The following is a 13021-nucleotide window of genomic DNA, read 5'->3' as shown; positions in this document are numbered from 1 at the left end:
CAGCTCATGATGTTGCAGAAAGCAAGTTTGTTTTCTTCTTTCTAACACTTTCAGTAGTGACCTAAGGAAACACCTCTATACTAAACTAGCATCCATGACACTATATTCTGTAAAAATCCTGGAATTAGAATGAGTTGGAATTACATGTACATATGGCCACTGGGATGTCAACAGTGAAAAATAAAAATCCAGGTACTGTCCATTACCGAGCTGTAGCAACACATGGAGTGTCACTTTGTCATTTTATTATGTGGAACTCTGCTGCTTACACTTCAGTGCAATGCCTTGATACCCAAGGCTTTTCTGTTACCATGGCAGTGAGTGGATATAACATGGAATTCTTAATAACATTTTGGTTCCACAGGGCTGTTGGTTGCTTTTAGGGAATAAATGAAGAGACAGTTTAAAACTTGACTGTTTGAGAGAATAATTATTATAAAAACTATATTTTTCTCAGACTTTTCTAATGAGTTAGGATGTGTATCTCTATTTCAAGAGGATGAACCCTGAATGCTCCTTTATAAGGCACAACTTAACAATGCACTCTCCTTTATTTTGGCTATTTGTCAGCAGCTGCAGTTTCTAAGTATAGCACACAAATCCTGCCCTTTAACCCCAATAACTCCTCTTCAAACAAATATATATATATATTAACAGATACTAACAGAATGTACACACCAGGAGCCAAGGAGCATTCTTTGGTTGTCAAGATTGAGAAATTTCCCTCAAGTTCAATGAAAGCTAGAAATAATGAAGAACTTTTGTTCAAGTCAGGCTGTCACCTAGAGTAGACAGTTTCTGAACTGTGATTTTTCGCTTTCCCCAAATGAATTTACCATGCACAGCAAACCAGAGTCACACACTGACATGAATAAAATACACCAGCGATCTTGCTTACTGCAAATGTCCATTACAAAGACACTGCCACTTATTAACATAGAAAGAATAATACTGAAACGAGCAGAACACTTTGTACAAACTCAGTTAAGAGCAAAAAAGGTTATCCTGCATTATTCTACATGTCAAAAGAATTTCCTTGCTTATCTCATCTTTACATTTCAATTATTTTATACAAATATCAGTCACTTCTCTAGTATTATTTACCTGGTACTATACAGACAATACAGAAAATATTATATTTCCTGAAGAACGTTATATGTATTAATTATATTTATCTATATCAGGATGTCTAAAACATTCTAATGCAATGGTCATAGCTTTGCATATTTCTAGTTTAGACTTAACTAAGCTACAGAAAAAACCTAGAAGGATAACAGCTGTGTCATGAACTGACAGCGTCATTTCTGTCACTTGCTTCATCATTCCTGAAACTATAAACTACAGATGTTACAGAGGTGCTTCATTAAATCCACTAAATTCCTAAACTGTAGGACTTACTTTTTCAAGTGAGATGACTATTAAAAATATTATACATAAATGAAACTGTGCTTAAGAAAGGGGCATTTAATGCACTGTATTGAAAAAATCCCAGCCGTACTCCATTAATCTTTTTATCGCAGTCAGTAAAGAAATTATAACAGGTTCTGTCTATTACAACAGCAATGAAGTGTAAAGCTGCACAGAACATAAATTATTCAGTTTTCTCTTGCGAGCCTAAAGCCTCTGGTCTTTCCAGGTTTCTTATAAATGGCCGGAACTTTCCACTTCATCAGCTACCTCTTCAGAGAAGCACCTTGTACAGCCGATTGCCACCCTGAAGATACTGCAGACCAGTGCAGTGCTATTTTTACACTGGAGTCATGTGTAAGCACATTTTCGGCACCTCCGAAAGGTACCATCGCTCACATAATGCCCCTCTTCACAGCATGTGCCGATGCTTTGGGATATATTAGCTGGAGCCACAGTTGCAAAGTCTAAAAATACTGTACAGAAGCCAGCATGGTTTTCCATTAGGGGAAAGAGAAACTGTTCTAAATGGTTATTGTACAGTCTTTGCATGGTTTCTTACCTTGGGCCCTTAATTGGCTCACCTGTCCGAACACAGATAATGTAAGTTTATGTTATTGCGATCGCACCTTGTGCAACTTTTCAGTTGAAATGATCTTGGTGAATTTCAGTAACTCATTTTGTCTCCTTGTTCTTGTTCTTACACCAATTCAGAAGAACAGAACTTAAAATGTTTCTGAAACGGCTGAATACTTGGGGAAGCATCCTGCAGTACCTTCCTAAATCATTATTTGACATCAACTTTAATCTCACAAATGTTTAAACAGCTTTGTATCAACTCTATTCTCTAAAAAAAATTACATTGATGTTGACACACGTCCGAGCTGGTTCATAAGGGATTAGCCCTACAAAATCTGACTGCTGCTTGGTTATAAAGCACCATGGAGCTTAAGCAGCATGACTGATGTGACAGGATATCCCCAATGTAATCTGTGATGCAAACCATGTTCAGAACCAGACATCAAAATTTGAAATCTCTGTACAATAAGGGTTAATTTCCTGGCCCACCATGTGTGCTTAAGACCATCTTGCTTATGTAACCAGTCACAAATGACAGAAAAATTCATTTGCTTCTTTAAACAGAAGTCTGTTTCGCTAGGCGGCTTGCCCAGATTTAAAAGAAGATATGAAATAAGCACAATTGTCTGTGTTCATATTATTTTTGCTTCCATGTGTTGTTTATTACTTAAGAAAATATGAATCTCTGCAAACGGAAAAGCCATTTTTTTAAGTGCAGTTCTTTCGTTCATATCGAAAAAAGGAAAGTCTCATGACACCTAATAGAATCGTAATGCAGAATAGTAATTAATAATAATGGATTTGCAAAACCTTTTTTAAATGAGTTATTAGTGTCATTTTAATATTTGTCTGCATCTCTTATTAGTGTTAAATATGACTGAGATCCCTTTCATCACTCTGCTCAAATGATTTATTACTTCCAGTTTGCCATCTATTAAGTGCAATTACAGTAAGAAATTAGAGGGCATGAAATGCACAACAACATTCACCAAATTGGTAACAACTGGTCCTTAGATATTAAAGTTAACCGAGCAATTTTGCAAGATCAGTGTTTTGGTACAGAATGTAGTTTGCTATCACCCCTCCAGCTAATCAGAACCCACATAAAACCCCAGATTCCACCTGCCAATGAGTAGCAAGTCTGCAATATGTATCTTGATTGGGGCTTTCTGTTTACTGGAGGGTTTGTGTGTCTACCCAGAGGAAAGCCACACTCAAGAACCAGGCTATGGCTGGGTGTAACAAAACTAATATTTCATCTTGGTCCAGAATTCAGTATCACTTTTGCTCTTGGAGCATGTTTTTCAATGCAAGTACACTATAGAAAAGAGGGCATAAAGCAGTAGGTGGGGATCTGTACTCCAAACCAGATGGTTGTAGGTTGGAGTTCCAACTGCAGGTTATGCTGTTGTAAACAACTTATCCCAGTTATTTTTAACTTTTGATATAAGTGGTATTACGGCAAACTCTGTATACATTTAGCCCTTATACACAGCAACAGCAGGATGGCACACATTTTTTTTTATAGTAAGCATTTAACATTTAAAATAATCTTCAAGCTGTCTTGCGTTGTACTGTTTACCAGTAAAAGTTTCTTATCAGGTTTCAGCACAATGTTTTAGGTATCTAACAGCTTTAGAACATACTTGCTTTGAAAAGGAGAGAAGTGCTGTACCTCATGGATTAATATTAGGCACTTCATACTTTTCAAAATTTTCTTGTTTCAGTGATATAGGCTCTGGTGTAGTTAGTAAACTTATTCAACTTGTAGACAATACAAAACTAGGTTTGGTAGGAGAGACTGCTATAACAGCAAAAGGGAATTTAAACTAAATTTACAAATAGACCAATGCATATCAACATAAATTCACTGTAAACATGTGTAAGGAATTTTTGACAGAAAACAGGAATATATATATATATTCAAAGCACAAAAGTGGAGGTAAGAAATGTAAAGAGATAAATGCATTAACATGTTTCTTTTAATAAAATAACATCTGATGTAACTCATGAACAAAACACAGAACAAATAAGAATAACATACACTACATGGAACATGGAACAGAAGAAAGCTTGGATAAACTGTGAAAAATAAGAGACCCAGCTACAAATTATTTCATACTTTTTTTTACTTCTTTTAGAACACTGTGTTCAGTTTTGTTTTCCACACTAAAATAAAGAGACATTGAACGCATTAGAGGTACAAAAGAGATGTGACCAAAGTGAAAACAATCTCATAGACCAAGATCTTAAGTTCACTTTTACCTGGTTGTACTGAAAGGATTTTGTGAGGAATTAATACTTCGAGCTCTTTCAGACATGACAAAGAAACCATGATCAAAGGACACCAAAGAGAGTTAAGTTTGAGTCCATGCAGTAAATGAGAGGCAGGTTTTTAAGAAAAGCACTTTACCGTGTTTGGAACAATCTTCTGATTAACAGGGTTTCTTTAAAGAAGCACCTTGAAAACATCAATGGATCAGTATACAGTAAATTAAACAACATATAATCAAACAAGCACGATAAACCCAATGGCCTTATCTAATTTGTAACCCTCCCTATGTTTATATGCCCTTATTCTCTAATTTCTTTGGTATCCTCCCCTCTCCTTTTTAAGACTAAACTTTTAAAATAAAAATATCTACACCACTTCCCTCACTCAACTTGATTTGATGCATGTACTGTATATGGTAAAGTGGTTCGTATAGTAGCAAACAAACACCATGCTATTTTAGACATCAGAAATAAGCTGTAGCATGGGCTTTCTGTGGCGATAAATCCAAGCTTCACATCTGAATGGAGACTTCCATACCACCATGGCATGTATTTAAATTTAAGTTTGAAAATAAAAAAAACAACAACCCGTCAAACAGTAGGCATTGCCTATGGAGTGAGTTATCTATGGAGCGAAAGTGTACAGTACATCGTGAATCAAAGCAATTAAATAATTCTACAAATATACAGTAAATTTTGTTAAAGGAAAACACACTTAAATGTTCTGTCAATTACTAATATTGAAATTGGAAATGAAGACTGCATTTGCAACTTGGAGGATGATCAGGGTTGTTGTTGTTGTTGTTATTATTATTATTATTATTATTATTATTATTATTATTATTGGATAGAACTTTATCTGTATTTTTGAAAAACGCTTTCGCAGCATTAAACTGTGAAACACAACACTGACATTTCAGTTTAAGTCTCTAAAACACTGGTGAACTTGGCAAGATTGTGCAGCTTACTAATGATAACTAATCACGGGCTGGAAAACAGTAATAGCTACAGGCTGTGATAATAAAGCATTGTATTTAATTTAAGGCAGGCTCGGGCTCCGAGGTTAATGCAACGGGAGTTCGATTTAAACTGTGCAGTGTGAACTCTGGTCTAATCCTTCAAGGCCCGCCTGGACCTTACGAGTCCTTGCCAGGTGCTGATTTATAACGCAGAATTTATCCTGCAAACAAAGAATGTTTTGACCACAACTGGAAATGTGGAGGTTGTCTAACAACTACGTCTCGCTCAGGACAGCTAAATAAAGTGGCCTCCTGAGGGCAGTTGTATCAGTTTCACAAGAAATAACCCTTGAGAGTTATTCTGAAACAATTGGCTACAATTTAAAACGGTGTGACTTTTTTTTTGGAAGGGCGGCTTCGTTCTTTTAGAAATATCAGAAAATCAAACACAATTTCTGTATTACAATAAAAAAATAATTTTATCGTGCTTACCTCTGACAGGCAAATGGGTGAAGTACTGGGTAAGAGATGTTTTACGCAATTGTTAAATACAGTAAGTTGTTATTTTCAGACATTTGAGGAAAGGTGTAACTCTTGTGCACAGGCATTCTAAAGAAGTAACCCAAGTGTCGATTTTAGAAAAGAAATTCTAGATCTGCGAAACAAACGCGTAATTTAGCGTTTCCGCTGCGTGTAGTATGGGTTTATTTCTCGCATACTGAACAACTCGGACGGGTCTGTCTCTCCACAGTGTTTCTTGTTCGAACGCCTTAACTGTCCTAACGGAGTGTTAATGCAGTCTTGTGTTAATGCCGGTATCAATCACTCACACAGCTGGGGAGAGGGAGTTAACTGGGAAGGGGAAGAGGGCATTCATAATTTAAAACATTTGCACAAGAGGTCACTACGCGTAAATAAGGCTCCTTGAGATAGAACTCGCTCAGACACATCTTGTCAGCCGTCACGTTGTCAAAACTTCACAGCCTGAACAAGCTTATTACAGTTGTCTAAATGTACTTGTCCTCTTTGCGTTGTTTCTACCAATTTAAATATATCCATGAGTATTCTACGTACGGTATATAGTATGTCTTCTCCATACACTTTGACGCGTTTAACATTTTTTTTTATTTTAACAATATTGCAATCATATTATAAAAAGCTGAAATTACATTTCAGATACTTAAAAGTGAAATAAAAAACACTTGACGCTATCTGAGACGACTTCTAACACGGTATCATTTAAATCACAATTGGTTTCTAATGCGCCAAATAATAAAATAAAAGTGAACCAGTTCTTGGCACTTTCTAGCTCCGCGAAGAAATGCTTCAGCTTTTATCAGTTTGTGTAAGGTATTTGAAAAGTGTACGTGAGGCCGAGGGGTGCGGGGGAGTCCCCTAGTCTAAGATAAAGAGCGCAATCAGTCTGCTTAGAGCTACGTTTATGTCCAACTACACATTTTCGGAAGCAGATAAACAAACAAGGAAATTCAGCACTGAGCTGATTTGGAAACAGCTGGTGTACCAGGAAACAAGACCACTGGCTTGCACTGTTATCAAAGGAAATGATATAAATCAAAATATCGAAGATGCAGATGGACAATTCCAGGCACAGCCTTCAATAGAGACAGAAGAGAAAATTGCTTTCTGCGGCTGCAATTAGACATCTATTAAATTAAGAGGAAACTCAGTTATTTTGCATGGGCTTTCGATGCTAATTATTTTCGAGCTACAGACCGATAATAAACGTTTAAATATTCGTCGTTTGGTATTTTATTTATCTTTAGCAAAAAAAAAAAATCTCAACGTTAGGTTACTGATGCTGAAACTGTCAGTCCATACAGAATAAAAACATTATTAAAATATTTTGAAAGCACTTTGTAACTTAAAGTTATTTTTTGGAAGCCATTGTAGGCTAAGAAAGAACAACCGTATTTGATTACTTGATGGTGAATACCAAATAAAGGCGTGGTTTGTTATAAAAAACATTTAACTGAATATTTTAGGATTGGTTATAGTTTTGCAATAAAGTTATCCTACGCACTCCAAAATCCCTTCGAACTTCTATTAGCTTAATACCTGGAAGATCTTTATATTGTTGTATTGAACCATGTTATTATTTTACTGAACACGCAAAATTGAGAATACACAAAATCAAAGCATATAACGGAGAAAACTAATTGCTGAAAATATGGTTATATGATAAAATCAAGAACAATGACAAGTGTGTGATGAAACAACACAATAAAGTTAATTTTCTACGGTGTGTCCTTTTGATTTTACAGCAAACTTGCGCAACCCCGTAAATTTTTGAGTTGCCACCAAATGTATTCTATACCTTATTTGATTTCCAGTAAAATTCAGAAGCCGATCATTTTCAAATTCAATATTTTTAGTTTTTATCCTCGTCACTGCGGTATTTAAAGGGGGGCTACAACGTCTCTTCTACATATTGTATCTGGCGCATGGCTTCTCCGAACTGCATCCTTTGAGAAAGTTACCTTAATTAATAAAAAAGGACTCAGGATCCAGTATTATTGAATGAAAACGCTCGGTTTAAATGCTAGACATGAGCACATACTGAGGCACTCTTCTTTAAAAAAAAAGATCAAGAAAATTGATCTTGACATCTGCAGCTCAGATACAATACCAATTTTATTTGGAAAAAGAGACCGGTAATAAATCATATTTTCCCCTGTAAAACTACAGATGAAGATAAAAAAGTTCGTTTTACAAACTTGACACACTCATATACAATTCATAGAGACGTCTATTTAAGATTAGTTTACATCAATTTGAAACAAAAGGCTGGATGCTTCATTTTGTTGCTCAAGTGTGAAAATGATGCTTTGAAATTATATCACTATAAAATACATCTTGTCCACAAATAATGGGGAATGTTGGGGGTAATCACCCATTCTTTTTCAGAAGTCATATATTTAATCCCGTATAGTTTAACAGTAGGCTACCAGTGCTAAAACATCAATGCGGGTTTACTATATTTGCTTAATTTAAAGAAAAGTCGGAAATTACTTTGTCTGGATACTTGGTACCAGCCATGAACTTATACAGTAGTATGGCATCTTTCTAAGCGACATCTTCAAACATCCAAACTTAAAACTGCATAAGGTACAATTACAAATTGTCAAGTGTTCTAATTTGCAACGTAAATTGGATTATCATACTATAAACAATTGTTTTCGTTTCATTATTATGCGGTGCCTCGGTGCATCTTATTTTCTAGGAAGATACCAAACACCCAGATCCAACATTATAAAGATGTTTCATGATTCAACCTGCTGGTTACATTTCCTTCTTTGCCTTCATCGATTGCAGCTCGATACTGACACTCGCTGGCCGAGATTTTCTCGTCAGGAGCACATACTCATAAAGGAACGTGGAAGATCGGGAAATATTAATACCAAGAATAATTAAACCGCCCAAACTGAAAACGGAACTCTTATGCTTGTACCTATCTAAAAGAATTAAGAAAAAAACACGACCGACAAAAAGGGGATAATAATCCAATTTATTCAAAAAAGGACAAAGATTATTGTGTTAATAACAATGTTTTTTTTCTAACGCGATAATGCGCTGTCAAATGATTTGTGTTACCATAAAACTCAAATACGATGTTATTAGTACAATTTTAATATACAAAACTGATTAGTCCTACGTTTGACCACCAATTCCGTAAAATGAGCTTTAAAGCATGTTTTGAGTACGTTGCATATATTAAACATCAAAAGTGATCTGTGCAACAAATTGAAATATCTCCTCTAGATCTTTAGTATATCTGCTAGGCTAATACTGTAAGCGGTCTTTCAGAACTCGGCCTTACTAGGTTAAACGCGCAGTTTAAATAGCATACACGAACACATATACTCAAAGCGAGTTTCTCGCTCGTTCTCTAAATGCAGTATAAGTAATGACCATACAGTATAGTGTTCTATGACTTTTCAGAAAATACGCTTAAAACGTCTAAGATCCTGCATTTTTTTCAAACAGATAATACTGAAAATGAAAATTGAAACATATTTTTGAAATTTCAATAATGAATGTTTTCTTGAAATAATAGCTTTATTATTTAGCAAACTTGCTTTATTTGTTCTCACAATACACCTACGGCGCCGAAGGACTTAAGGTCAGAACACTAATTATGAGATTTTCCTAACTGTATGTCACACTCTTCAATCTTAAGAAAGTGACTTTTCTCAGGCTACAAACGCCACGAAAATTTATTCCTTGTATTATTCGTCTAATACATAATATTTGCCACGTTGTTGAATCTGATACCCTAACTTCATAGAAGAGACGGCGGCATGCGATTTTTGGATCAATGAGATACCATCAACCAAAAAGACGTTGTAATCTTCTTATGCTCTTACCTATTAAAACCCTTTTAAGAGCGAATAGGTAGATTTTTTTTTCAGTAATTAAGGGTTTTCCTGTCCGTTCATTGATTATATTAATGGAATCATTCGGATTTGTGTGTAAAACCTTCGACAAACTGCACTCTTGACTAGTTTAGTGACTTGGGTCGAGAGTTCACTTCTGAGATTTGTCACATACTGTACTACAAACACAGCCAGTTTAGATTTTTACAGAAAGAGTATCAGTTTTATTTCCTACCATGCAGTGCAGAAGGTTAAAATGTTCAATTTCCATTATGAAACATAGATAATCCACACCATTTTACTACTTCTTATGCACTGCAGCTAAATCCATAATGTTATCTGATGAAAAAAAGCAGATGAAGCTGTCTGGCACAAAGAGAGTGGGCATTAAAATAGTATTAAGTTACATTTTAAGAAAAAACAAATTAAATGAACCACAAATCATCATGTTATGAGTTAGTAACTTGATTTAGTACCTAACGTGGTTTAGTGAATAAGAACACATTGTGACATCCTATTCTACAATGGCCTGTATGTTGTATTTCATATAATGTCATGAACTACATTTAAAACTCTGCGTAGATTTGGTTTACAATTTTAGACGGACAATTAAAAAACTTCAAAATACACCAAAACAAACTCTTCTTTTTATTTGGTTGTTTTCAGATCTGCTGTCTGTTACAGTATGTGTCCAGCTAGATAGCTATTGTATCCTGCTTTCCATTCACTTACTTAATAAGGCAAGGAACTCCTATTGCCCCTTCTCTGTACTTATCATTGTCAGATTTACTAAACTGTTCATTCCTGTGATTCTGAGGGGAAATAAGAATGCTAAAATCTAAGTAAATGAGTTGACAACAAACCAATATTTAAATCTACGGGTCAAATAATTAATCTGTATTCTCCCTGCTCACTGTCTCCCAAACTTTACACGAGCAGCTTCCTTTCTACAGAGAATCTGTTCATTTCAGTTCTATGAAGAGTCACTGAAGGACAACTTTTGGTGCAAAGATATATGGTAAAGTGACTGTTTTTGTAGTGCTCTGTAAACCTTGATAATGTAACAGTTACAGTATGTGGGGTACAGAGTCATTGTTATACCTATTTGTATGCATAAAATTAATTTTGATAATGTTTAAGCTTTTAAAATACTGCAGTCTAATGTATAAACAAATTCGTAGCCTCTTTATATGACAACTGTTTTCTGTACACGCTAAAGGAAAGTTCTCAAATCTAGCCAAAAAGATATGTTTTGCTGCCACAAATAAACTCACAATTCACTGCTTTTCACCCCCATATATTCTAGAATGTTACACCTAGTGAAATGTGGTCACTGAAAACAGTTAAATGACACAACAATTTAGACAGATTTCTGATTTCAAGAGCTTAAAGGCTTAAACCACAAAAAGAGTTAAGTACCTTCTTTTTGTCTTTTCTTCAATCCTCCAAAATTACTGACCTCAAAAACTTGCTCTTTTTGATTTGGTGAATAGAAAACCACTTCATTCAGAATTTGCTAATGTTTAATTCGTTTTGTTTTTTTGTGCATAGCTTAATACCATTAAAATTGAGGTAATAATTATGTTGACCTACAATACATAAATTGATTTCTTAACCAATAGTGTGCACTGATTTACAAGTCTGGGCCTGTTCTTTAGCAAGATGTGGGTTTTCTGAACAATTAACTCTTCATCTGTTTTCCAGAATGCTCACTGAGGGCGTTTGAAAAATTGCAGCAAGAATATGGCTATCAAAGGGCCATATTTTGCTGTAGCAGAACAGATATCTATCCATGAAAGATCATCAGAAGGATGTTCGGCTTAGTATTTGGGGATTGACAGTAATCATTAGCAATACAGATTCCTTGTGAGGTGATCATGTACTCCAGAAGTGATATTTCCAACACAGACAGATTTAATGTAATACACACACTGAAATTGTGAAAATTAACTTAAGTGGTTCAACGCAGTTGAACCTTCATCCATGTCTAATATTTACTTGTAATTAAGCGAAGTCTACACATCGGCTGTCCTTTGACTTTGCTTCTCTTAGACTGAAAATGCCATCTCTCTATAGTATAATCAATTTAATTTGCCTAACATATATATATAACCTGAATATATTATTATATATTATAAATGTTAAAAATTAAGAAACTGAAATTCTGAAATGCTTTATCTGCACACTGAGGGCAAACAATCTTACAATCTTTAATATTGGCCACCAGTGCTTCAAAGCATTTTGTCTCAGTTTATGTGGGAGAGTGTGTAATTTTAAAGTGTATTTCTTCTTAGTAATTGTAATATCTATAGTTGTTTACTATTATCATAACCACAAATCATTGCAGATCTGATTAACGGTCTTATGGAACATTGTTTAAACCCCACGAAAAAAGAACAAAGGGTTGAGTTATAAAATTAAACGTGACATCTTGCCGAAATTAAAAGGTAATAAATTCCAAAACGCTTTACGCCACATGCATCACGTTTAATGTGCGGAGTCTTCAGATTTAAATGTGGTTTACTGTCCAGTTTATCCGAGCTGACAAAAGTCTCTTGATAATTCCTTTTTTCCCCTACAAGGTTCCTTTTGCGCATTGACCTGATTTATCTATGCTGCCACCCCAATAATATGTAATAAAAAACTATAAAAAACAGCGCCAGGAGGTAAACTACATGCCAGTTTCACTGAAACCCCGCACTGATCATCTGCATAACGTCCCAAAAGGCAACATCAGTTCACTCTGGACCACCTTAAGTAAACGCACGATCACCTACCAAGCGCTGCCGCGTAGCGTCTCACCATCCCAGAAAAGTAGCACCACATTTCCTCCCCACTTGTCTTTCATTCAAAACATTATCTTACCTTCGTTGGAGGGATGGTTACTCAGTTGTCCGCCGCAAATGAACGAAGAGAAGATAAGAAAAAGAGCATGGGGTTTGCAGTCCATGTCGGCAGTTCAGAGGGCAATGAGTGGTACATATCTCCATGAAGCATGCCACTGATGTGAGCGCTCCGATTCCGACACAAGTTACCATTCTCGGCTCAAAGGCTGATGTCAAGTTTGACAGCGGAGATGAGGAGGAGTCTGTTCTCTCTCGCTGGTTGAGGCAAGCAGGCAGAGCTCTGGCAGGAGGGCTTCTGTTTTCCGCTGGGTCCTACAGCACAAACCCGAAACTCGAAACACGATGTCAAGTTCACAATAGGTTAATAACAATTATTGTTTCACTGCTGAGAACGGAGCAGATAAGTAAATTGGAAAACAAAAAGTCTGCAGGCGCACCAAGAGCTTGTCGCAATACCAGGGTCACATAATTAAAAAAGAATGGTATTCTGGATATATTTTTACATCTCCTGGATATGAATCAATACAATGTTAAACAGGATTTTAGTTTTTCTCGACGCGCG

General features: G+C 35.7%; 1 protein-coding gene across 5 annotated transcripts in view; it reads right to left on the bottom strand.

The window, feature by feature from the left end:
• epha3 (eph receptor A3) overlaps positions 1-12701 on the bottom strand; it is a 125936-nt gene extending 113235 nt beyond the window's left edge. For 4 of the 5 annotated variants that reach the window (XM_088608786.1, XM_088608752.1, XM_088608771.1 and 1 more), the window contains exon 1: positions 12479-12700. In XM_088608786.1, the coding sequence (XP_088464912.1) occupies positions 12479-12563 (85 nt within the window). In that variant the 5' untranslated portion in view covers positions 12564-12700. Of the gene's footprint in view, positions 1-12478 lie in introns of all 5 variants that reach the window. The other variant, XM_088608760.1, reaches the window with a different exon arrangement.
• Between the last annotated feature and the right edge of the window lie 320 nt (positions 12702-13021).

This window comes from Lepisosteus platostomus, chromosome 2, assembly GCF_059453375.1.
Source record: "Lepisosteus platostomus isolate fLepPlt1 chromosome 2, fLepPlt1.hap1, whole genome shotgun sequence".
Taxonomy (NCBI): domain Eukaryota; kingdom Metazoa; phylum Chordata; class Actinopteri; order Semionotiformes; family Lepisosteidae; genus Lepisosteus; species Lepisosteus platostomus.
The sequence above is the reverse complement of the archived record's forward strand: the minus strand, read 5'-3'. Positions and strand labels throughout refer to the sequence as shown.